This window comes from Varanus komodoensis, unplaced genomic scaffold (assembly GCF_004798865.1).
Source record: "Varanus komodoensis strain SLA01 unplaced genomic scaffold, ASM479886v1 scaffold6_2, whole genome shotgun sequence".
Classification (NCBI taxonomy): Eukaryota; Metazoa; Chordata; class Lepidosauria; order Squamata; family Varanidae; genus Varanus; species Varanus komodoensis.
The window spans coordinates 17,415,835-17,443,158 of NW_025336346.1; the positions used below are offsets into that span (position 1 = coordinate 17,415,835).

At 44.3% G+C, this 27,324-nt stretch overlaps 1 protein-coding gene across 2 annotated transcripts in view; it reads left to right on the plus strand.

Moving 5' to 3' along the window:
• Positions 1-932: 932 nt before the first annotated feature.
• NCKIPSD (NCK interacting protein with SH3 domain) overlaps positions 933-27,324 on the plus strand; it is a 98,675-nt gene continuing 72,283 nt past the window's right edge. For both annotated transcript variants that reach the window (XM_044451344.1, XM_044451345.1), the window contains exon 1: positions 933-1,171. In XM_044451344.1, coding sequence (XP_044307279.1) covers positions 1,001-1,171 — 171 coding nt within the window. In that variant the 5' untranslated portion in view covers positions 933-1,000. The remainder of the gene's footprint in view (positions 1,172-27,324) is intronic.

Here is a 27,324-nt window from a genome sequence, read left to right on the forward strand (position 1 = left end):
AGGCCAGATACTGAAGATGAAACTCAAATATTTTGGCCACCTAATGAGAAGGAAGGACTCCCTGGAGAAGAGATGGCAAAAGAAGAAGGGGACGGCAGAGGATGAGGTGGCTAGATGGAGTCACTGAAGCAGTTGGTGTGAGCTTGGGTGGACTCCAGGAGATGGTGGAGGACAGGAGGGCCTGGAGGAATGTTGTCCATGGGGTTGCGATGGGTCCGACACGACTTCGCGACTAACAACAACATGACTGCTGCAACTGTATTATTACTTGCCCGCTCTGCTAATGGATGCTCTTTGATGTTTTGGAGGATGCTTTAATGCAAGTATTCAATATTATTTAAATTTTAAAAAACATATAAAACATAGCTTACTTTTCACCTTTTTTCATCAATACGGTTGTCTTCTGCATGCTCTGGACGGTTTACAATTGTCCCTGTATAACATCTGTAAAAGCAGCCAAAAATCAAAGTTAAAAAACTGAAAGCTTGGTGGGGAGGATGTAATGTACTAACTGCTAAACATCCGATTCAAACCTGTTTGAGCAAGAAGAGGGGAGGCAGGAGAATCATTCTTGGGTTACTGCAGCTTTTCCCCACCAGGCTCCCTCCAGCCGCTTGGAACGTCAACTCCCATCAGCCCCAGCGAGCATGGGCAGTAGTCAGGGATGTTGGGTGTTGTAGTCCAAAACATTTAGCGGTCACCAGGTGGGAGAGGGCCGCCTTCCTACGCAGAAGCGACCCAGAGACACCCCGCGGAGGACGTGCGCAAGCGAAGCGGCCTGGCAGCAGGTGGCGCGCCAGGACCGCAGACCGCGAGGGGGCGTGACTGCGCGCTGACGTCAGCCGGGACGGTGACGCAGCCCGGGGCAGGGGCGGGGCGCCCGGAGTGGTGTTTACATCGCGAGCCGGCGGCGGCGGCAGTCGCCTCGCGGGGGCCCAGTCCAAGCAGTTCCCCTTTCCCCGGCTCGTCGCCTTCCTCCCTCTTGTTCCCCACCGGTGCAATGTATCGGGCCCTGTACGGCTTCCGCTCGTCCGAGCCCAGCTCGCTGGCCTTCGCCGCTGGCGAAACCTTCCTGCTGCTGGAGCGGAGCAACCAGCACTGGTGGCTGGTGACCCGGGCGGGCTCCGGGGAGACGGGCTACGTGCCGGCCTCTTACCTGCAGCGCCTACAGGTCAGGCCGGGGGCGAAAGGCGGGCGAGGGGTGACGCGGAGGCGCCGGCAGCCGCAGCCGTGGCTGCCTCCAGGGGACGGGAGCCGGGGCTCCTGCTCCTGCCCCTGCCGCTGCCGGGCTGGGGTGGCCTTGCCGGGCATGTGCCTCTCCAAGGGCGCGCACGCGTCTGAGGCCGCGGCACAGCCCCGCGGCCGCGTCCGTGCTGCAGCGTGGCCAAAGGAGGTCACCGAGGGCCCGGCGGAGCCCGCCGCACGCGTCTGAGGCACCATTTGCGCCTTCATGAACCCGCGCAGGAAGCCGTTCTGTGCGTGTGAGAGCGCGAGGCTAGCCCGCAGGTTGCCGCGCACGGCGTGCTGAGCGCACGTGTGGTGGGCTGCGAGAGGCAACCGGCCACGGCCTCCTAGGGCCCTGCCCGTGTGGCTGCGGCACGTGATCCGCCTGTGGAAAGCGCTCTGGGGAGGACTTGCCCAGCAGCGCTTTCCACACTGCGGGTGGGGGTGATCTGCGGTGGCCCTGGACTTGCTGGTTCGGGGCCAGACTTGGTGGTACTTCGAACATACCTACTGAAATTAAAGGGACTTCATTTCATGGAGGCTGTAAGATAAACTCTGGATCCGACCCAGTATGGTTGGAGGTGCCGCACAAATCTTGTGACCGCTGCTTGCTGCTTCTCAAGTGTTGATGGTTCATGAAACTCATTAATTTGTCCATGAATTGCTACAATCTTTGTTTGATGTACATCAAATAGCACAGGCCAGCATTGGAGAGGTGACATACTTGACTCACAGAGACAACCTGACAAAGGGTAATTTTCATTTTTAGTGTGGGATTCAGACATTCTTATAACTCCCTGTCTTTCTTCTGTGGGTCTTTGTGGAGGTTTGTCCCTATCTTGTCCCTCAGGGGCACCCACTGCTCTTGGGATGCACTTTGTCCAAAAATACTGAGAGCTGTGAGCTGAGTAAATATTTGAAAATGAAATGACTGCTTTGCAAAGAATACTGCACACACTTATTAGTAACTGCACTAGCGTGCAAAGAGGAGAGGGTTCAAAAAGAGTTTGTGTGTGTGAATTCTATCAATTCCAAGCATCACTGTAAGACAAACCAACAGAATGTCCTTAATGGATGGTGATAGTCTCATAAGAACGATAGACTAGAATAGAATAAATGGGATATTATTCTACAAAGGAATGGCCTAAGATGCTTAGTCTGTGCCTGTTTCCTTTCCCTCCTTTGTGCAGACGGTATTAATTTCCATTAATCAGAAAGCAAACTCTAACATGAGCAAGACCAAATGGCAGGTGGCACCAGGTATTCAGGATACATTGAGCTCTTGAGAAAAAGCTAACAGTGCCTTCCTCAACTTTAAAATCTGTTACTCTGGTAAGCATTGTCTACACCAGTTACCCATGTGCAGGACATATAGCTTATTGGAGCTGAAGTGGATTGACATGGATGGAATGTGTTAAGAGGCAAAAGGGATTGCCATGTGATGATTATTCCCAGAGAAGTGCACGCATTGGATGCTAGCCATCTCAAAGGGTGTGAAGCTTGATTGTTGCCTGTATTACTTGACTGTGTTGCTATATGCGCTCACATGTATGTGTGTGCAAGATATAAGTGCATGCACAAATAAGGCAGCAGCTGTGATCAGGCTTTCTGTGTCTATGGAAAATGCAGGAAATTAGTGGATGAAGAGGAGGGTAGCCCTGGTTGTTGCAAGCTTTCATCTATAACATGGAATATAATAGAAAGAGGCTAATAACAGGCCTGTCCAACTACTGATGAGGAGGCCAGACGGCTAAGCTTGAACAAATGTTGTAACAATAGTGGCAGTAATTATAGCCAAGTCAGACACGTTAGCAATTATGGAAAGTGAAAGAACAGATTGCTTCAGCCCAAATAGGAATCAGAGTGATGAGTGATAACACCCTCTGCTCTAGTGCGGGGGTGTATTTGGTGGCAAATTCCTAGGGAAAGCATAAACATTGAAATGAGAATTTGCTTTAGAAGAGACATAGTTTGGGCCAAAGTGTTTTGTTCTCATGCTGGAGACTTGCAATTGTGCCTGAAATAACTGCATTAAGAAATCATGCTGCTGCCTTAATAGTTATAATTTATACCATGAAGGGCCAAACCAGATAGGATATTTGTCACACAGTTTCCTCTTACGTAGCTGATTTTTTCCTTCTGCAAATAGCCGGTGTGGGGAGGGGGAGCAAGATCAGGACTATGTGGGAGTCCCAGCTGGAGTGGTCTGAGAGAGATTACTCCCCCCCCCGCCCACCCACTGCTCTCTTCTCATTGCAAATAGGAGGCAAGGAGGTGTGGGAGGCAATTCTGATGGTCAGAACAAGAATCCCCATGTTCAGCCTCTATCTGTGGAAGAAAGGTCCAGTGTGGTATTGCAGCTGAAGCATTGAACTGGGGTCTGGGAGGCACAAGCTCTAGTCCCCTGTTGGCCATGCAGCTCAGAGGGTGACTTTGGGCCGGTCGTAACACAGGGTGGTTATGAGGATAAAAGAGAGAATTATGTAAGCCGCTTTGGGTTCTTGGCAAAGGGGAAAAGATGAGGTATCACTGTAATAATGAAAGGAAGAAATAAATCAGCTGCATAAGAGCCAGCTATGAAACAAATGCTACTTCTACATTGCCTCTGGAATGTGTAAGGAGCTGCAATTTGTATTAATAAGCCTAGGTCATTCTTTCAATACATTAACCTTTTATAATAAAATAACCTCTATTTTTATAATAAAATGTCCAGAAATTGGCAATTTGTTTAGAAAAGTGAAGAGCAAATGAGATTGTCCCAATTAAATAGATTGTGCCAATTAAATTATAAACTAGATAAATCGGTATAAGTTTCCGGAGTAGGGGGGATCTTTGTGTACATGTTCTATTAGTATTTTTCAGTATAATAGTTAATACCTATCTTGTGCTTATTTTCCAAGACAAGATAAATGGGCAGAGGTTGATAAAAGCAGTACAAAAAGAGGATCTTGTGTTGAATTTAGAAGAAATTCCTATCTCTGAAAAGTCTGGTGCCTGTGTCCCTAAACCACTCTTAGGGGGACTTCTGTTGGATGTCTTTAACATTTCTGGACAAGCTGGACCAGGATTCTGTTTGGAGTAAAACGATCCAATGATCAGAGCCCCAGTGGGACACTATGGGCACATCGTCACAACCCATTGTGGCAATTTGCCAGTGGATTGCTCGGTTCTGTACAGTACCCACAATAAGTCCGACTTATGTTAGGGCTTACGCATTTTGGGTCCTTTACTCCTTCCTTCCTCCTGGTTTCTTCAGGTGACAGTGCCACAGGTCACTGCAAGGACAGTTACTCTCCCCTCTTCCTCACAAGTTGTTTTTGGCATAAGCATCCCTATGTTTGTGCATTTATCTTTGAGATTATGCAAGCCGGCTTTCCACCAGCTTCCCCTGGTTTGGGCAGCTGCAAGCTGCTCCTTCAAAAGCACCTTAGAAGGGCTTCCTGTCCCATAGTGTAAATGCGCTCATTTGAAGATGTGTTAATGGGAGGATTTCACGTCTCAGCTGGGACAGTGTGCAGGTGGTACCTGCTGCTAAGGGCCAGGAGGTGCCCACCCTGGACAGTGCCTAGCTGAGGCCTGAAGGTCCTTCTCTTCTGTGCACCCAGGCCATATCCCAAAGGGTTGAGCAAGATTTGTCAAGAGAAACTCAAGCTGCAAAGGACCTTGTTCTGTGGAGGGTTCCATTAAGGGGATATTTCCCCCTTCTCAGCAAATTCTTGACCCTTTTCATTCTCCCCTTTGGTGCCTCTGGGCAGCCTGCTTTTGTACTTTCTCTCCGACTCTCCCCTCCTTTTAAAGAGAAACCAAGTTGCACACCTCCTGTCAAAACTTGGGGTCTCTTACAGATGGGTGTTGGGTTAAAAGTGGATGGATTTGTATTGGGATATCCCTCCCAAATATGTCCCTGTCAAAAGCTGAGCTCTCTAAAAACCCTTTTTGAAGGCTTCCGGTGTTTGACAGTCACTCCCAAGTGACCTCAGCTAGTTTGGGAAGAACAGCAAGGAGTTCAGACAATATGACAGTCCATCATGGTAAAAAGTGAACCTACACCATGGGTTCTCAGTTGTGTGTTGTTTGGAAAATTAGACTACCCACCCTGAGTCACCTGTGCAGGGTTCACACGACTTGACAGCCAATTGACTGTTACCCCTGATTGGTTCTCATGTCATGTAAACCCAGGCAGCATCAGCAAAATATGCAGCCGCTTTGCTGGTCACCACAGATGAGTGAGTGGAATCTGAAAGAACAGAGTGTTCCATTTCTCCTCTCGCTTCCCTTCGCCCTAGTTTTCTTGAGAACCAGAGTTACGACACAACACATCTGACAATGGGCCGTGTTGGTAGTACTTTCCCCACCATGTCCGCTTTGGAGGGTTTCTCTCAGGCCATTCTTGTTACCAGCTCTTGTGCAGCCAGCCACTCCTAACAGTGTGCTGTCTCTCCATGACTATTCCTAGCAGATGGCATTTTGCTGCTCACCTCCAGCTTTGGACTTCTGCTTCGCACCGCATTCTTAGTACTTGCCCATCCTCATTTCAATACTGTTTGCCATAGCAGAGAGTTTTTGTGTACCATGAAAGAAGCTCTCTCCAGCTCTCATCTGTGTGCATATCTCTGGGTACAATTTCAGTTAACCCCTACATCACCCTGGTCACGCAACCGAGCTGAGGTTTTAGTAGCAAGGCCAGGGTCAAGATCCCCCCTCCCCCAATACACACAAAAACATGCACACACAATGCTTCTTTTAAATAGCTGTTTCTAGACACAACCTTGCTCTTACATGCGTAGGTGATGGCTGTTGTGTTGCTTTGCATGTGCTATACTGACTGCATCCCCAGTCAGACCTTGGAAAGTGGTAACACTTTGGGTGGGTTGGCATGTCACAACAACCCCCCTCCCCAAGAATAAGCTATGCAGGGTGGGTTGTTCCTGGGACTCTGTGGCAGATTGACTTGATTACCAACTCAGATCCCAAGTCCTTTTGTGCCCACAGTGGCTTTCCCCCTTTTTTTCCTATTTTATTTTCCCAGAGGTTACATTTCACAATCTCTGCTTGACAGCTAGTCACAACTGGATTAAGCTGCCCAGGTGAGGCAACTCCCAGCTTGTGACACACACCCTTTGTAGTGCAAGAAATTTGCACAAATGTTTTTGACCTTTTAAAATTAATATTTTAATTGGGCTTGCACATTTGCACACATGGGCAAGCCTGAAACGGTGTGCCCTGCCTGAGCAGTGTCCTTTCAAAATGCAGCAGGTGCCCACCGTGGGCATTGACCCAGAGAGGCTGCAAAGAGTTTCATTTTTCGCTTTGCTTTCTCTGGAAAGCTGTCAAAAGATGACTTGTCACAGAAAACAAACCTGAGAAAGGGATGGCCAGCAGATCACCAAAGCCCTCCCTGACCTGCTTTTTGTCAGGTTCCCCGTGCTTGTCCCCCTTTTCCTGAGATTGTAGGTACTTGGAAAATGCAATCCACTCCTTTAACAGAACCACACAGCTTTGAAAGCTGTCAAAACTCCAATTCCTTTTAAAAGATTTTTTTTTTTTTTTTGGACAGGCTGTCCTTTTCAGGTGGGGAGGAGGGACATACATGGACCTCCGTGTATACGTCTGTCCAAAAACCATGCATCACCCTATCAAAAGAACCTCTTACAGCATTGCTTATTTTATGGCAAGGTAGATGAATGTTTTATTCATTTAGATGTTTTGCAGGTAAGGGTTGCATTCTATTAGGCAGACTGAGAACTCTGTAAGGAGGGGACTAAGGTGGGACTAATTCAGACCTTCATAGTCTTAAACTTTTTTTTTTAACCCTGTATGTGCTTATTTGGGTGTGAGAATCTTTGAATTTGCTGGAACCCACTTCAGAATAAACATGGAAAGCTGCATAGGTTTTAAATGTTATCACATTTAATGCCCAGCATTTAACATGAATGCACACAACCAGACTACTAGCTTGGAGTTAAATTTTAATAAAGCTTCTAGAAATTGCACTATTGGCACCTTCCTTGTTGTGGTGTATCTGCCTGGGGACTTGGGTTTGGACCAGGGGCAGGGAAGAGATGCTTCTGGTGGAATCCTACCTGATGGAGCTGTTGATTAGGACCTTTGCCAGCTCTATTATTCTGCATGGACACAGAGAAAACTGGGTAGTCTTGTCTTGGGAAGGAAAAATGAGGAAAAATTATGCAGCTAGCTTCTCTTGGGAGCAGTCCATACCAGATTGACAAGCAAAGTTTGCCTCATAGTGATAGATTTTGTTGAAATGTTGCAGTCATCCTACATGATACAGTGTATCTTTACCCACATTTTTTTCTTCTCTAATGGGCCGGGGCCATATTAATGAAAAAGTCACATTTCCTGTAAAATATGCATCTGCTCTTTTTCCCTTGGAGTGAGAATTATGTCACTCCAACCCTACAACAGTGATTAAGGGCTCATTTTGACATTCCAGGAAAGGTTATTGCACTGCATTTTGAAAGGATTTGGGAACCAGAGTTGGAGATTCACAATGGGTTGGCTCTGCTTCTGACGACCGGTTCTTTGTATCGGCCTGATCTTTGATGAGCACTTTCCATAAGGGGTTATTGTATTATTTATTAAGCTCCAGAAAGCTATATTTTCTGGTTCACTCTGTATGTATGGTTTAGTTCTTTAGCAACTCACTGTTAATTGGCTTGCTCTCTACTCAGTTAATTTAGTCCGGATGGTTTTCCTTACCAGCCTGAAGACATTTCTCCCAAGAGTCCATTCTAGAAGGTACTTACAGTGGAATTTAGTTGGCCTAATCATAATATCCTGTATTGCAGGATAATTAGCCACTGACTTCAAGGATATGCTAAAAAAGCCATTCATTGATTTTAAATCAAAACAAAATGACTTCATTGAAATTTCTTCCAGTGCAGCTGGGCCTCATAATCCTGAAACATCAATTGCTAGAAGGCAGGTCCATTGTATCTCAACTTGGCACTTAACTTGATTCACTCTTTCTCTAAATCCTTGCCTCTTTTATATTTTGTGTGTGTGCATGCACACACACAGATGCTCTGATCATATGTTAAAGATAGCAGTTTAAAGTAAAAATTTCTTGATAGAAAAAAATGTCTCAAGGTTCTTTTCTTTTCTCTTTTTTCATTAAAAAGAAGGTTCAGCTGAGATTTTCTGAGTGGACCTCTCTGCCAGATCTTTCAAAATCATGGTTGGAGGTGGTCTGTGTCCATAATGGATACATTACCATCTCTTAAAATCAGGAACTAATGGTTGTACTTCAGAAATCACAGAAACTACAAGGTTTGCATAACTGTACTATGCACTTGCTCCAAACTCATCTGTGTGCCTCGGCTGTCCAAAGTGAAGTGGGCTCTCAATTAAGGAGAGTGTCTTTTTGGTTACTGTGCCCCTCTTATGGAACACGGTCCCTGAGGGGCTTTGCTCGCACCAGCAAGTCTATCTTTTGGGCATCTGGGGAACTATATGGAGGGACAATGGAGCGAAGTAGAGGCTGACTGACATCAGGAAACATCTAGTCGCCTGCTGATTCCTGCCAGCAGCAGTGCCTTTTTCTTTGCTTTTCTTCAGCTTGGTGTGCCGTACTGTGTTTGCGCGGTTGTTTCTTGCAGCGGAGGACAGTGCTGTGTTTGGAGTGGGCCAGAGCCTTACCTGTAGTAGTTCTGCTGTAGGTGGTTGGGCTGGCCCTGAAGGGGTGACACCAAAGGGGTTTGCTACTTTGCATTGTGTAAACACACCTATGATGGCTGGGCATAGGAAAGTTTTCAGGTTTCTGTGCAAGAACAAGCTTGGGTGGGAGGAAGTGTGCTTTGTAGGATATCCCCACCGAGGGAGGAGAAAGTTCAGGATATAGGTTAGAACATCTTCCAGCTGGCTGGGAGTGGGATATAATCACCTACGTTGATCCTTTGTACTGAAGTGCCCAATCTATCATCGCTGGCCCTTATTATTGTATCCTAGCCAGCTGGTTAATATGCATTGGTCAGCTGAATTATTTCTGTTTGCCCTTGAACACTTCCCTTTGCTTTCATTCCTTTTTTTTTTTCTTCTCTTTCTTCCTGATGAAGAATGGGCTAAAAGCTATTCCTCTGTGTCAGGAAGGAACAAAGTGATGTAGAGGTTGTGGGTGCCTCTGTAACAGTTCTTGTGGGTAACAGATGGATGGGGAAGACATTGTCAGCAGAGTGGCAAAGTGGCTCGCTGCGTGAGCTCACTGAAGTGTTCCCAGAGGTGGTGTTGGGAGGCTGGTCCTGAGAGACTTCAGCTTCCGTGCTCAGGCTGCCTTCGTCTAGCCCAGTGAACCCCATGCTGCAACCCTTGGAGGCCTGCTGTGGTGAGTTTGCAAGAAGATAAAATTGCTCGCCTCTGAAATGGGAATTGGAGGCATTTTCCTGCAGTGGTTCAACTTATTCTTGCAGGATCAGTTCCATAGAAAAGCATGGGGTGACTACACCATGGCAGCTAAACTATGGGGTGGCACAGGGTAGCCTCCTGTTCCCAGTGTTACTTAATGTCTGTATGGAGCCACTGGGAATGGTCATCTGAGGCAAGGTATCACCAGTTTGCTGATGACACCTGACTCTATTTCTCTGTGAGAACTGAATTGGAAGATGCCCCGCACATTTTGAACCAGTGCCTGGATGCAGTTATGGCTTGAATGAAGACTAATAAGCTGAGGCCAAATCCCACTAATTCAGGGACTCTGTGGCTTGGCAGTTCCCAGGTCCAGAAATTGGCCTGTTTGCTTAATCCAGGTGGGGTTGCACTCCCTGTAAAAGAGCACCTGTGTAGCTCATGAGTACTCCTCGATCTTTGTCACTGAAGGCCCAGGTGACCTCATTGCAGCCTTTCAGAGGGCCCCCTCTACCAGCTTTGGTTGGTACACCAACTGTACCCATTCCTGGATAGAGATAATGGAACACAGTGATCCAGGCACTGGTAACATCAAGATTAGACAATGCAGCACGCTCTGTGTCAGGCTGCCCTTGGGCCTGGCTCAGAAGCTGCAGGCTTTCCAGAAAGCCATGGCCAGGGTGCTCACCGAGACACCCAGTTATGCTCACATAAGACTTGTACTAAAAGAACAGCACCGGCTGCCTAGGAGCTACAGAGCCGTGTTCACAATTATTGCCATACAAAGCTCTAAACAACTTAGGATACACTGGCTTCCCTTATGTATACCCTAAGATCTTCAATGGAGGCCTTGCTGTTGATTCTAAAATTTTTGGAATGCTGCAGCGTAGTTCCTCAAAGGCCTTCTTGGTGAAAGCACCATCCTGTGGAATAAATTCCCTTGTGCAGTTCAGGAAGCAGACAATGTAGCATCCTTCAAATGCCTTCTGAAAATGCACCTGTTTACCTAGGCTTTTCCTAGCTTGTCATTAAATTAACCTTGCTACTTCATTTCACTGCTCCTGCTTCTTCATCATCATCATCTGGTTTCTAAAAGTTTATTTTAATTGTGACTCTTAACATTTGTATGGGGACCGCTTAGGGATTTTTCTTAATGTTGAGTGGTATAGAAGTTGTACAAATATATAATCTAGACAAAAACTTTTTATTTGCTCTCTTTTTAAAATGCTGCTCTTTGTGTTGGCTTCATATTTTATTTTTGTGTTTGCTTTTATATGCTGGTATTTTTATTGTGGTCTTGTCTTTTATTGGTAGTTTCACATGTATATGTTTGCACTGCGTTTTAATCTTGCAAAGTGCCCCATAACTGATTTTGAGGAAGGACAGCATTAAAATGTTTTAAATGTGGAAACAGATAGAAAGAAAAATACAGACAGAATAAAAATTGGAATTGTTCTTTGCTGCCTGCTTGGGTGTATAGTAAGTAATTCGAAAGAAGAATACACTGATACCTGGGCCTAAATGGGTCCTCTTAAGGTGCAATCTTACGTCTCTTTAGGCAGAAATAAGTCCTACAATTTTCCTCTTTCCCCAACCAGCCATGCTGGCTAACTTTTGGGGTTTCAAAAGAGATTGGATGGTTCCAGGAAACAGAAGTCTGCCCAAAAAGGGCCCAGGGATGATTACAGTCATAACATTTGGAAATGAGTCTACTCTTTCTTACAAAGCCCGTGAGTGTTTGACCAAGAAAGTGGCTTAAGGGTTCAAGAGTGGTGTCGTCTTACATCTGTACATTTAAATAAGGATATGGATGCTACTTAGTGACAAGATGCTAAGAGGCAATTTTTGTTGCCGGGGCTCACTGCAAGAATGTTGCATCTAATGACAAGTGACAGCCCCTCCTTTTGAGAGGAAGGGGGGGGTATTTCCAGTGAGAGAGAGAAAAAAAAAAAATAACGTGGCAGCTACCTTTATTAAGAATGCAGTCAGGTTCCAGGTAAGCTCCACATGCTGTAAGAGCTGCAGCCAAAAGACAAAAGCCTTCTCCATGATAAAACTTCCCAGTGGGAGCGATGAACTGAGATCACAACAGGACAATCAAAATAATGTCATTTAAAGTGGGATCCCCATCTTAAATGAAGTCGTTACACCTGCCAGTGCCACCTGCACGTTTCCTTTACAGCTGATCTCCTACTTCTCAGGTACTATCAAGAGAATAAAATGCCCAGAAATTTCTGTAGGAATCTTTTTAATGCAAATATGTTTGTATTTGCATTTGAGCTGGCAGCATTTGCATATCACATTGAGCCGCACTGCTGGTGGGGAATTGAAACTGCATGGCCTGCATTACAGGTGCCCATGGTGGTCTGAGATGCAAGCACCTTCCTAGGTGGTAATATGGATGCCTAGAGTTACTTGTGATCACTGCAATCCTGGGCATTCTGTAGTGTGAGCTCCTAACTCAGTAATAGGGGTGCTACATTTTTCTAAAAGAACAATACTATATGATTCACAAGGCTAGTTGTGTTCGTCTGTTGCAAGAAGAATTTTGTGGCACCTTAGTGCCTTATGTGATAAGCTTTCCTGGACTAGAAATGGACAATACTGTGTATTCTATATTTATGGTAAGCAGCATGGTGCCCATAGAAACCTCCTTTGGTCCCTTTTGAAACACCTTGTTCCTCCCAGTATTTATTTCAACAAATTGTGTTTTAGTATGAAATTCGGGAAAGTGGAGCCGCAAGGTGCTGCCATCTTAATTTCTCATGAATGTCTCTAGGCACTTTCCTTGATCTTTGTGACTCACCTCACCTACCTATAGCATCCATTTTATGGTTAGGTCCTCAGCAGTTTCTCAGATCTCTGAATGTGCCCACAGGTTTACATAACCCTGTTCTATATCATTTGAAAGACAGGAAAACCATTTGTTAATCATCTCCTTCCTGGACTTAGCAGTGAGAAGCAGCAGCAGAGAGTTGAGCTTCATCTCAGGGTTTGTGTATGCAGGTTGGTGGTGCCTGTGATGGGGACGTGCATGAAGTGAAATCAAAATGTGTTTGTCTCATTTGCCACACCAGTGTGAGATGAGCTTTCATGGTATACCACTGTTGTCGTTGTCTTCTGGTCACCTCTGTCCTCCTCTTGCCAGATTGGGAGGTGAGAGAGATGCAGTTGGCCAGGTCACTACTGCCTTTCCCTACCTGAGAAGCTTGAATAATAAAGCTGTGAGTGCCCCTACACAGTTGCCTGAGTCTCCCTAACCCTGGGAACATGGCGAGATGCTGTGGCACTGTGATGAGGAGGTATGTGTGCCGATCTTCAGGCAACTGCTTGCCTAAGCCACTGATGGGGGAACTTTCAGGCCCACGGGCCAAATCCTGCCCTCCTGGGTTCCATTTTGCTCCTCTGGGGTTTCTCAGCTTCTCTCTCCTCCTTCCTTGCTGTCCCACCAACCAGTTGCTTGGTGTTTCCCAGCTTCTGTACTGCACGTTTCCACCTTCCATTCTAATTCATAGAAATGCCTCTGCCAAAGCTCAGTCAACGTCAGTTATTATTACTACAATATAATGCAATACAAAAGTTAGCAACAACATCCTTGCATTTCCCCCCTGTTTTTGTTCTTAGCTTCACCCCCCCCCCCCACTGAAATGCAGCCTTTCAGAGGGTCTACAAAACTGCATTCAGTCCGTCTGCTGAAAAAGGTTCCCCAGCTTGTTCTATGGAACATTCTTACCTGCCACAGTAAATGGCAAGCTATGTGGCAGGATTCTCATGTCACAATCCCGCATGGTTTCCATGCTAGATTTCTTCTGCCTGCATGTGCCTGACAGACCATTAAGTGGGTTCTGTGCTAGCATGATTTCCAGCCTTCTCACTCAGTCCTCCCAATAATGGCAAGTATCCCATCAGCCCCCACAACTGAAATTCATTCACACATTGGATGGCTGGAGCAGCTCCTGCAACTTGACTCTTTCCAGAGACTTTGTGTTAGCTACATACAAGACTGTGAAAACCATGCTGCCAGGTTCAGATGACCACAGAAACCATAGAGCTGAGTGTTGCTTATCTTGGTTTCTAAAAGTCATGCTGAATTACTGCAACAGGGTCCAATGACACAGTAGACCATCCTGTGTAAGAAACCATGGTGGCTTGTGTGATGCAAACTGAACTGTAACTGTAGTTATTAGTAAGGTGGTGGACTGGTTAAGATGCTTTTACAAGAATTCTGTAACGGGGGGTACTCAAGATGGTTTGCTCTGGGGAACCCTCCCTATTCTATGATACTCGTCATACATTGGTTATTTCTGCTACTAATTGATACGATTGTACAGCTTTGTTTTGCTCTTTTCTGTCACTTAACTATTTTTGCAGCCTGTACAGATGAAGTAATGTTATCGGCCCTTTTGGATATTATTTGCCTTCACCACTTTACAATCCTAATTGTTTCATTGCTTCTTGCTGTCGGAAGCCCGTCATGTTTCCTGATACTTGTCACACACTATGTGGCTTACTCCTTCCAGGGCCAAAGCATTGAATGTGGGTTGTTGGAGCTACGGCTTATTAACTAAAAATAACCCATGGAGAGAACTCAAGGTTTGTTGTTAGGTTGTGAACTGTGAGTTTCTCACCATGTTTTGTTGTTTTAGTTGAGGTCAGACAATACAATAACCCACATTTCAGTAAATCCACACAACCCATCCTCAGCCCTTGGCTGTGAGTAAGCATGCTGCCTGAACCCAATCGAGATCTTAAATACATAATTGTACTTGCATAACTTTACATCTTTTTTTTAAATAGAAGCCACTCCAAGGTGTGTATGTACACAGCTTAAGCATTTTCAGTGTGCAATTTTCACAGTGAAAACTCAGCCCGAAGCTGGTGCTTGTCCTGGAAGGGAAGTGAGCTGTAGTGCTGTAATAACTTCTTGAGGCAGATCACAGCTTCAGAAGTTCAGGAGTAGAAATACTCATCAGAAATGGGGGAGCAGGTGAAATACTTCCTTTACCTTTGCTGTTGTCAACAATCATGAACGCTTCTCTGTTGTTGGCTGCAATAAAGTATTTTCCGTGAATATAAAGCCTGGATGTGAACTTACCGTTGGAGCTTCACTGGCAGTGTTCAACACCAGCAAGCCCTTAGTATAATATCTAGAGAGTGTTAGCCAGGTTTTGGGACCTGGGATTTTAGATCAGTGCTATTGGAGGAGACAATGATGCTAACAGGTGCTCCAGCAGAACAGCATGAAGTGTAGACCTGGCTGGAGCATTCACTTAATTGCGTGGAATTATTGAGAGCGCACCAGTAAATGCTGCCAGTAGCTTTAATGCAGGGCAGATGTTGTGGTAGCAAAACCAGCCTAAGAACTCCACAGCTATCTGATTGAACGGAATGGTGCCAGTGGCTGGAAGAGTTCTGTGTGTGAGGATGATGCTTAAATGGGGTGTGAACAGCAGAGGAGTGTGGAGACTACAATGGAGGCTTTCATTGGAGGCAGAGAATAATTTATGGTGGAAGACTGAAGTTTTATATGAAGTAATAAAAAAAATCAATTTAAAAGCTTCCTCGGGAGAAAGGGATTTATTCGTTGTGTCAAGGAAGTGAAGAGTTGCTGAATAGGAAAGAAAGCCATGATGTAACAAATGAGGGTGTTACAGTTAGGTTAAACAGTCTGTGCCTTATCTTAATAGAGAAACATGTAATCACTTAATGGGTAGCTGGATTTGTGCCAAGTTTCAGCTTTTAGATTGTGATGGTCTTGGTTGCACCACAGCTGCAGAGGATATCTGTTTGCAGAGATGTCGGCGGGAGCAATATTGGTTCTTTGCGGTTGTCTAGATCGAGAAAAGAAATGGCTTTCTTCTCTGTTTCTGGAGTTCATAGGGCTCTTGCCTCTGAGGAGGAGATGAACCAAAGGGCAGTTCAGCAGTCCCCGTCCCTCCTCTGTTCCATTTATAGAACTGGCTAGTGAAACACTTTCCTTAGAAACTCTGTGGGCCATTGCATAGTGCAGGCAGCCATGTGGGGCTGTAGATGGGGCCCCACATGCAAAGAAGGCTGTTTTGAGCAGCTCCTTGCACCTCTTGGCTGGATTTTGACTGTGAGCAGGCAGTTCCAGGAAAACAAGGCTGTGTAAAGACAGTTAATCCATCGAGACCATGCGGAAAGCTCCTCTTGGAAACGACTCACGTTATGTAGCTCCATTCATGCCTTTGGGTTAGGGATGGTCGGTCATGTGGGTGGCTCCAAACGGGAAAATCAGGCCTAGGTCACTTGAGTACTGTGGATTTCCTTTGCAGCAGGTCATTTCAGACTCTTTGTTCATGCCGGACGCTTGGCGCATGACCTACAGTTGGAAGTAAATAGGGCCTTTAGAAGCCTAGTGCTTTGAGTGATCCTAAATAGCCTGGTTTTCAGAGGAATTTGAGAAACAGAAGAAGGCCTTAAGATTGAGAAGGACTTAAGGGGAAGGTTGTACTTCAGATATGGGGAAAATAACGTACCATCTGTGGGTAAGAAAGGAGCACTGGGGGAGGCTTCTTCAGGGTGGCTCGCGCTCTCTCTCTCTCTCATTTGTATAAAAGGCACCCATTGGCATTATGCTGTCTGAGTAGGAGATCAAACATGGCTAGAGGAGCCAGATGGATGAGAGCTGGGGAGCAGTGGTTGGTGGTAACAGCAGGAGGCTAAGAGAATGGGCAGCAGAAGGTATAAAACAGCCTTGGGGATCATGGTATTTGTAGTTCATCACACTTGGAGAACTACAAGGTAGGACAACACTGGAACAGCCTATGGTATTACGAAACACTTATTCTGGCAAATTTTAAGAGCAAGAGACAATTGAGGTAAGGTTGGTTAAGGATGGAGAAGAATTTCAGGGGTGGGTGAATGATGTACTTCCCTTGTTCAGAAAATCCCAAGTTTTCCCCACCACCACTTGTGAGTGGCGCTTCTCCTTGTAATAGCTCAGCTCTAGTCCTCTCGTCTCCCAGCTTTCCTCCTGCTTTCCCTATATTCTTTAGAAATCTATCAAGTTGTTAGGGGATCAAAGAAGAAAAGGAGAAGCTGATGCTAAAACCAAGGGTTGCTTCTATGTAGTTTCCTGCTTGTCAAGGGTTTACGAATCTGCTCATCAGTGGCAAGCACATTTTTTGGTCTGAGAGCCATGCATCTAGATTTGGATGTGAACAAAGACTCCTACTTTCTGTTTGGTATTTTTGCTGGCACTCTGAAGTATAAGATTGTGCTGCATCCCAGTGTCTCAGCAGAAGAGGCAGCGTTAGGGAGAATCCCCAATGAGCTCTTGCTTAGGAGAAGATCCCTCATGGTAGACTGAATCTTGGAGGCTCTCAGGACCTCTCCCAGCTTCCTGAGCCCTGTGCCACAGATGGGGGCTCCCATTTGCTCCCCCAGATCAGAGCAATGTACGCGTAGGAACTCGCCACTTGCAGTTACACTGGGCCTGAGGGTTGATGCCAGACAAGGCTCTGGCTGTCCCTCTGGTCACACTGAGCACAGCTTTGGGATAGCTAAAGTGTGTGGACCCTTGACGCCAGCTCATGTTCTTGTCCACTGTGCTATGGGATACTTGTGCGCTTTGCCTGGACCAGAACCAATGCCATCCTTCCCAACTGGGCAACTGGATGCTAGAAACCCTGTGCTGGTCAAGGGTAGTGTAGGGACATTTTCCTTGTTTCAGAAGACTTTTGCTTCCCTATATCTTGCCCTATCTATCCAACAGTGCTCAGTTGTTGATAAGGTGGAGGGAGTACATAGGTCTAAAGCAGTACGTATTGTTTGTGTTTTGTTTATTAAGTGTTGCTGTTTCCTCTTGAACAGCCTGTCTTAATGTGCTTGCCTTGGTTTGGTGCTGGCACAGTGCTCCCCATTTCTTCAATAAGAAAGCAGGATGGCATGTGCCATGCAAGTTCTACTTGGCTTTCTCCATATGTTCTTAATGGTGGGTGAGAGTTGCCTTTGCCCTGACCTTATGCATGGTCGATGCTGTGTAGAGATCCTCTTTTGACTAGAACTTGTCTTGTTGGCATGCTGTACTCACGAAGTCCGCTTAGTATACAGGTCAGTGCAGATGTACATCTTCGGTTGCCGGTGCTGCTGCTCTGTGCTGTCATGTTGTCTCTGGCTTATGGCCACCCCATGAATGCCCAAAACGTCCTGTCCATGTGAGCCCTGCTCAGCTCCTATAAACTCAGAGCTGTAGCTCCTTCTATGGTCGTATTTGGTCTTCCTTTTCTTCTTCTGCTGTCCCTAACATGCTGGCCTTCTCCAGGGACGTGCCGAAAGTATGACAGGCTCACAGTTTTGTCGTGCTTGCTTCTAGGGACAGCTCTGGCCTGATTTGATCTAAGACCATCTTGCTCATCCTTCTGTCGGTCCAGGATTGCAAAGCTCTCCTCCAGCACCATGTCAAAAATGCATCAATTTTCTTCCTGTCAGCTTTCTTCACTGCCCAGTTTTGCACCCATACACAGTGAGGTTGCAATTCTGTATCCACTTAATTTGGGAGTAACCCCACTGAACTTAGAAATTATTTCAGAGTAGATCCACATAGGATTTTACTATTAAACAGCAAATAGCATGTGAAAATTGAAGTTAAAAGAGCAGGGTGGGCAAAGGGGGGACAGAAGTCCCATGACTTGTTTTCAGCCTCTTCACCATGGCTTTAGTTTGGGAGTGTTAGATTTTGTTCATGGAGGAAAGAGTTTTCAGTCTTGCTTTGGACTGGGCATTTTTTCAAGGTCTGGGAATTTGATTTTTAATTGTCTTGGCTCACAGCTGTGTGAGAGTTAAAATAGGTTGTCTTAAGCCATGTACAATGGAGTTAATACTCCTTCCCAGTGGACGAGAGGATTTTTGTGACAAAGGAGGTACTGCTGCGATGCCCATTCTGCAGGAGCTGTTCCTCCTAGTTTATTAGTTTGAATATCAAGGCCTCCTCTTTAGAGAAAATGAAGTCATTGCCCATGGATTATAGCTGTGTTTGTAACTTCTGCCTTTGTCTGATCTCTCTGCCTTAATCAAAGCCTTAGAGGATCAAACTCAGGCTTTGACAGCTCTATTATAGTGGCAGCTAAAACCTCAGTTGCCTTTTAGTGCTAAAGAAGGCAGAAATTTTTAAAAATCTTAGTAGCAGTATCTAAGGTCAAGCAGGTAGGCAATGAACTGTCTTTGTTCTGGTGATTTTGAGTGAGACCCTTCCCTTTTGGGGAACCTGGAGCTTGTCTCTTTTTCCCCTTCAGTACTGTGGGTCGTACAACATACTCTCATGTGCAGATATTCAGAAGCAAGTTTCACTTATTTTGGTAGGTTTGTGGCCAGGCCAGAGTGAAAGCATCTGTAGCTCAGACAGAAACCTTTATTCATTTCTGCACAACTCTCTGCATCTCAGATTGAGACTTACTGCTGAAATGCAGGACTACATTTTGTTCATTGTTTCTTATTACAGAAATGCAGCCGCCACCAAGGGATGAGAGAGCTCCTGTTTTCTCAGCATTCTACCATGTATAAAGTAAACAGTTGTCTTTGTCATAAAAGCAGATGGTTCTTCTATTGGTATAGAATTTGGCACCAGGACATTAATTGATGAGGGATATCTGGATGCATTTTAAAGAAATTGTATGACGGGTAGCCAAGCTATAACAGTTTAATCATTTTACATTGTGATGTGAATGCCATTGCTCACAATCAGTTTTTGTAAACTACTTCCATCTCCAAATGTTAAATGTTTGCTTTTGGAAGTATATATAATACCAAGTATTCATGAATGTATGTTTCTTATGTAGCTGGGTTGGTGAAAATCCGTTGTGCAGCTTTAAAAGGCTAATAAACACATTTTAATGGGAAGCAAATGAGAGCGCATTACCCAGCACCTGTCTTTTGAGCCAGCTGAAGTCCAGGTGAAATCTGCTTCCCAAGGGTAGAATGGCAAAAGCTGCTTTCAGCCTTGCTCTGACCTTGCCAGCTGTTGGCTGTGTTACTACAAGGCCAGGTGTTTTGGGGGGTGGAGGAGGAGGGCTTGGATCTTCTGCTACGGGATGGAGCAAGCTGCCCCAGAGGTGGCCAACAGCGTGTGTTGGGGGGCCAAGCATGAAGTGGGCCGCTGTGTGTGTGTAAGAGAGCAAGTGAGTGAGAAAAATGTTTTTGTTTTTATGTATGAAAGATAGGAGGAAGGGTGGGGTCCTGCACATGTATTTGTTGGAGTTAGCATTGGTCAAGATATCCCTATTTCTGTTCCCAACATCTGTAAATGTGCAAAGGTTTTCCACTTTTTTTAAAACTGTATTGTGAAATCAGTTGACTTTAATTGTAGTCTCATGCTTAGCTCATTCCTTGAGCTATGAATGCCATGCCATAGAGTCCCTTGATTTTCTGTCCATGATAATAGCAGGCCTACATTCCAGGGAGACTTCCAGCCACCTTTGAATGTTGTAGAGGTAGATATACTTCCGAGTGAACATGGGAAGAAGAATGCTTGAAGAGGGCTTTTGTCTCAGCTTTTTGCTCTTCCATTTGGAGCAACATAGCAGTAATTGATAATATTGCAGAATCATATGCCTGATGCATTTGCTGAACCACTTACAAATTCTGAATATGATCAAAGCAGGAATAACATGGATAGTAAAAGTGGCCCGCTTTTTAGAGGGCTGATATTAAATTATTTTGATGCATTACCATGCAGAAAAGGGGAAGCATCCAATGCTGCCTAGGCTCAAGCACTGTTTATGTTTATATTGCCTTAGCAAAAGTAGCACTAAGTGGCAAGAAGGGTTTCCTGGGAAGTACTACTAACATTATGTTGTTGGTAGCAAATGGCACAGCTTTTGCACAGAAGTCAGTTCTTCCGTCTCAGCATAAATAGCACTAGTGGCCACGCACTGTTGAATCCTTTTCAGAAAAGCTAACCTTTATAGAGCTACAATCAAGTTGCATATTTTCACCTCAAAGTAAAAAAGAAGAGAAGACTTGAAGATTGTACCAATTTACCAATGCACCCAGAAACGTAAGAATTGCAAGTTAAGGCTCTTGCTCTAATTCCTATGCCTTGAAAGTGGAAAACACTCTCCATGGCGCATCATCAGGAGCACACTTGCATGCCTTCCTCTATCACCACTATCTGAGCAGAAATGGTCCCTGAGATTTACTGTGTGCCACAATTTAAACAGATGGAATGTTCAATCAATCATTGGATCTTCCCATCTACTTTTGTGTTGACCTGACATTTAAAATGTAGTGTTTGTTTATTAAATTTATAGCCCACTTTTCTACTAAAATAGCATTAAGTGGCTAATGGTAATAAATACAGATAAGATACCAAATTATTAAAGCATACAAGTAGTTTAAGACACAATTAAAAGCAAATGAATAAAAGACAAAGAAACAGAAGTCAGCAGCTAAAGCGTACTTTGGGAAATGAGTTGGCTTTTAAGGATGAAAACCTGCCTAAATAAAAATGTATTTAATTCCTTCCTTTCCTAACTGGTAGTTCTGCGCAGCTGCCTGCAAACATGTTCCACCCTTGGAAATAATATTAATAACATATTATATATAGCTAAAAGACGATTAGCTGTAGCATCGGCATGCAGTTACTAGAATGATAAAAACGACCAGTTGAACTGGAGGTGGCTCTTCTGAAAGGGACAGTCATTTAGCATATTTTGTATTTTTTTTCAAAGACATAGCTGACTTGGAAAGTTGAAGCCATTGATGCAAGAAAATCTAATGACCTGCCTTATCAGTAGGAGTAACAACATAAAAAGTAGTAACAAATGTAGAAAAGATGTTGACAGAAATTCTAACAGTTGGGATGGCATAGCTGAGAAAGGAGATATGAACAGAGGAGCTAAAATATTCTAGGCCAGAATAGCTGAGGCTCCCTTTCTACCCGGCTTGTTCATACAAGAATAAATCTGGCATGCAATGAATCGAGAGTAAATACTCTGCCAACAAGCAATCTGTGAAATTCACACCCACAGCATACTGTTGTGGATATATATAGGAATAACACTGGTGCTGTAGTGAGATTGCAAAGATAAGCGATCATTTTTGTGCTTCAGAGTGCCTGCGGCAAGCAAATGAGAGATCCTCTAAGGAGTATGGAACTGCTGGCCCAGGGGCCAAATCCAGCCCATCTGGTTTCCCAGAAGGTCTCACTACTCCCTCTGGCTACACCTGCTTTCCCCCAAATGCCAGCCTTTTGGTGGTCGCCTGACTTTGGTGCAGTTTTTCCTCCATCCCACAAGATTGAAATGCACTTCCTAAATTAATGGCAGCAAGAGCTTTAAACTAAAATATGCTGGTAATATTAGATAGCTTGTCTTTGACTCAGTCCTCTTTTGTCTCCAGCCTTGCCCACTATTGAAAAGTGGGCCCCATGAGCATGGAATTTACCCATTGGGCTAAAAGAGGTTCTGCACCCCTTCTTTAAATGTCCAGTAGTCAGCTGAGCATTGAGCTGTACATGGACTTAGAACATCAGCAGACGCCTGCTAGATCTGGCCAAAGACCCAGCTGTTCAGTGTCCTGCTTCCAGGAGTGGCCAGCCAGACATTGCTTTCCATCCCCAAAATTCCCAGTTTCATCTCTGGGACAGTAGCTAATACGGTGAAAGTACTGAGTTCTCCTTCTTGAGGAGGAGGAAAACTGGTAGTGTAAAGATTTGATGGAAGACTTAATTTCTAAACTCAGCTGTTATGTGTAAGAAGGTTGGTGGGAGTAACAACAAAAGCTTGTTCAGAAAGCAAAGTCCCAAAAGAAAAAAGCATTGATAAGCAGAATTTGAAATGAGCTCCCTAAAAAAGTTTTGCTTGGCACCGTCTTTATATTCCTTTTGGTTCCAGGCAACAACCTTTTTATTCCACCAGTATTTTAATTGTTAAATTGGTTTTTCAAGTATTTTTAACTGAAGGCGGTATGTCTTTTTATGAAATCAGGACTTCTGGTGGGTGCATCTTTGTTTTATTGTTGTCTTTCTGGATTGTGGTGTTCTTATTGTTTTATATTGTTCTTATATGGTTTTTATTGTTGCAATTCACCCAAGGGGCTGTGTGACTAACAGGGCAGGTTAGAAATCTAATAATAAATAGAAAACTGTTTTGAAAATGTAGATTTTTCTCTTCTTGCTGATTAGAGATCCTTTATGACAGATGTGTTATTGACTAAAACCTTGTGAAACACCTACACAGTTGATAGGACCCTGTTTTTCTAATAGAAATTAATCTTTTCCCTCCTACTTCTGGTCACATTTCAGCACAAATTCATGGTAAATGGTAACAAATACAAACTAAGCAGAATCTGTAATACCCCAATGATGGATTTGAGTGGAGATTATATATTCAGCAACTGAACTGTCAAGTCTCAACCCTAGTAAAAGGAAAATTCCCAAACAGGTTTTGCAAATGACACGCAACTAGCCCCAGAACACAACTGTAGAGTCACACAGGCATTCCACAAAACCCTCAGCCTCTAGACTAGAGACGCTGAAAAGCTGTATGGTCAGTAGTAACCTAAATTCTGTAGTCACCAGATTGTTAAGGATTCATTTTGTTCACGATACTAAACATGTAAATACATGTATTTAATCATGTTTCCAGAGAGGCTTAGATAGCATCCTTTTGTTGTTGTTATAGCAATTGCAGTTGTATAATTCACTTTTCCACTGGATGGATTTCAAATAAATGGTTACAAATGCAAATCAAGACTTTTTGGAGCTTTATTGATCCCAGCACATTCCTATACCAAATCTGTACCATGTATATCAACAGGTTGTATCTTTGTGAAGCATGTCAGTGCCAATCAAGACCTCTTTGACTGTAGCTTATTCTGTCGCAGTGAGAAAGGGCGGGCTCTTGACCCTGTGTTAAACATCTTTTGAGTCTCAAGGACTGCTGCAAACAAGTGTAGTAAATGTTCTTGTATTTTAAGGGGTAAAGAAATTGACTGATTGGTGACAAACAAGATTTCTTCCTAAAACAGTAACAATCAATGCAGCACTTCTAATCTGTTGCGTTGCTGCTAAAATAAAATGGAGTGTTTTCTTGTAAATCTGAGAGGAGACTTAAACACCACTGCTAACAAATGTTATTGTTTTGCCCAGATACTCTTGCCAGCTGCCTAGTTGTTTTTTGCATTTGTTTTATCTTGGATGTAGCTGTTTCCTAGATTTTAGGAGAGCACTGCAGGTGGTGTGACACATGCATTATTGTCCATGGTGTGCAGGCTCGTTTTTGTCTCAACTGTTGCAGAAACGGGTGTGAGTTTCTGAAGCATTATAGAAAATTTTGCCAGAAATGACACTGAGATGGCTGGGCACACATCAGGAGTAATGATTCACACTTGAGATCATCTTCAGCTGTTGGGTGGGGCAGCTACTGTATTGTCTGCAGCCGCAATAGATTCACGTACCCTCCGTATGACAATTGTCTCCTGGTTCTGTGCAAAGAGTTTCTGTATGGCCTTTGTGTATCTGTTTGCTAGTATGTTTGTCTGGGTGTACAAACATGTATTCACATACATATCTCTTTTTCTGTCTTTGGAGCAAAGTAAAATTGTTGAATTGGCTTGAATACCTGGATTTGTTGGGAGCTTGAGTTCTCCGTCTCTGGGCGTCCATGCTTGCAAATGGATCCAAATTGCCATATGGTTTTTAGCAGCCGTTCCTGTGGAAGGCAGCGCTGGGAACCGGTGTTGCCTTGAGTGGTTTCCCCTCAGTTCCAGATAATTTTGATCTCTACTGCTTAAATTTGCATAACAGGAAAACACGTGGACAGTGACGCTCATGTTCTGTCATGGTTGGTGGAACGAGGGCAATCTGCCTTTCTTTTGCCTAGCTAATACTCTTGACCTCCTTTCTCCTTCCCTGCCTCCTGCCCATTCCATTACAGCTCGCATGTTAATACTATTTGCATATTCCATGAGTGCATAATGGATTAGTACTTTGAGGGATTATATATTTTCTTGGAGATTTATTTTAAAAGCTGGATCTAAAAGCAAGCAAATTCTATTGAATCATAGTGCTGAGAAGGACTATTTAGGCCACTAAGTCCTACTTCCTGCTCATTGTAGGAATCTAGTCTAAAACATCTCTGACCAATGGTCTATACTTGAATTTCTCCTGTGATGGAGAGTCCACCATCTCCCTTGGTTTTCCTTGCCGAGCCCATTATTTCATGTCAAGGATTTCTCTATGTGTAAAGAATATGGTGTGTGCTTATGATTCTTCACTCATGGTAGTTTGTACGTTCTTAATTGAATGACACTGTCATCCTTTAGCACTTCTCCCATGCTTTCTAAGCATTTTTGTAGCTTTTATTAGAATGAGGAAATAAGGTGTTAAATTTCAAATGCAGAACAAATCAGAATGAAAGTCTTATGTATTGTGCACGTCTGTTATTCTGCAGCTATACTGCAGTGCCACCTTGTGGTAGTGTGATGGGATCACAGAAAGGTGAAAAAGAATTCATTTAATGGAGCCAAACTTAATCCCATAAAGAATCCAGAAGCAGAAATTTTGATAAAATGGTGAGATGAAAACCTTATGTAGAGAAGCTCTTACAGTCTTTGATGAAGGAGAACAGGTTGCAGCCCTCTTTTGCATGACAACTTTGTAGGTGCTTGAAATATGCTATTCCTGCTCAGTTTTCTGTTTTCACAGTTGCTATGGAAAAGACTATGGAAAAGCCTCCTTTGGCCATACATCCTTAATCACATTCTCTATGTGTTCTCAGCTTCTGATGAGCTGAAATAATAGATAAGGACTGATAGGTTTTAAAAAAGCATTCTGCAAAGGCTGTTAGGCTCTGACTCCACTGGGCAACCTCTAAGATGGATTTTTTTGAATATTTTTCTTGTCTTGCTTGGCCCATTGTATAGTAAGATTATATTATGTTGTGTAAGCCATTCCCTTTCTTGTACGATATAGCCAAGCGGTGTATAATACTAAAATTACAATCTGGATATAGGCAGTCCCCAAGTTACGAATGCCTGACTTATGAACAACCCATACATACAAATGAACTGCCAAAAAGCCTGTTAATTTAAACAATTACTGTGGAAAATCATCATCATCATAGAGAGAGGAAGTGAAGGGGTCGAGAGGGAGACCTCTGAGGCATGCCTTCCTGCCCCGCCCATCTAGAGAAGGAAATCTCTCTGTCATTTACTTGCTGCAAAAAGGAGGCACTGGTGAATTTGGGCAGGGAAAGAGGGTTGAGCTATTCATGATTTTTCCACTTTCATGAGAATCCTGCACCCCTAACCCCCACGAATGAGGAGGACTGAATATATGTTATCCGACTTGCATACAAATTTGACTTAATTTGATTGTAAGAGCTGATTTTTTCTGTTTTCTCAGGAATGCTACTCATTTGTAACCTGGGGACTGCTTGTGCACTTTATAGCTGAAACAATCAACTATGAAATACAACCAGCAGGACATGAATTAAAATTCATAAGAGCTGGTTTGGCAATTCAGTGAATGCCAAGATGAATAAAAAAAGCCTTCAGCATACCCTAAATGTCAGCATTGAATGCCCATTTTACTTCCCAGTGGGGGAACTCCGGAGTGTAGGTGCCACCACAGGAAGTCCCTTTTCCTGAGTATCACCAGGCAGAGAGCCACAGGATGTGGCACAACCAGGAAGGGCCTCTAAAGATGGTTGCAGCAGCTGGCTAGATCTGTATGGGAGAAGGCATTCTGACAAGCATCCTAGTCTCAGGTTGTTTAGGGATTTCTAGGTTAATACCAAAACCGTAAAAGTAGTACAGCAGTAAATTGGCAGCCAGTGCTGTTCTTTCAGTAGCTAAGTTATATGCAGTAGGGACAAGCCCTTTTGTAATCCATCTTTCTAGCAGCTGCAGTCTTTCTCTCATGCTCGGCCTGGTCCTGCAATGTGAGCCAAGCCTAGAGGAAGTCTGCAAGTACTCATGGACCCTGGTTGTGCGACTGGCCACCTTCCACAGCAGGAGTAGCTGCAGGATGTGGACAAGGGCAGTGCGAGTGGGCATGCCAGGCACCTTTCCAAGTGACTAGCTCTCTTCCCCTCCCGCTGCTGCTGATGGTAGCCATGCTTGCTGCTGCAGATTTCCCATCCCCAGAAGGATTCCTTGCACATCCCTACCAAACGTATCTCATGTCAGCTGTGTCAGCGCATTCTGTACTGGCTGCAGGTTCTGGATTGCATGTAAGAGCAGCCTCCCATAGAGCACATTACAGGAGTCAAGGCATCCTTTCCCAGTCTTAAGGAACGAGGCATATTTCCTCTGCACTGGGAAGAGGTTATGATATTGAAGCCCTGTACCTCTGGGCTTAGTGAATGTGAAAATTTGTAAGTTACTAAATGAATCAGCTGGGCAATTTTCCAGAGATGTGTATGGGTTGGCTCTCATCTAGCTTTCCCTTAAAATAAAATCTAAATAGGCATACTGTAGTAAAGCATTGTTCTTTTGAGAAGTGCTCAGACTTCTGAGTGTTATTATTTGTTAGACTTGGGGAAGTGAAATGTTGACATGGCTCATTTGGTGGTACAGGAATAAGGCCATTGATAGTACAGGAGAAAACCTTTGGGGGGATTTTTTTAAAGCTAGGGCACATAATTAGCTTGTTCAGAAGGAAAATATAGTTGGAGTTTGCCTTGTCAGGATGCATGGGTAAGCCTGTAAAATATTGGTGCTGTTCATCCCACCTTTAGGGCCAAGACCTTACAAGGCAACTTAGCAAGTAAAGAA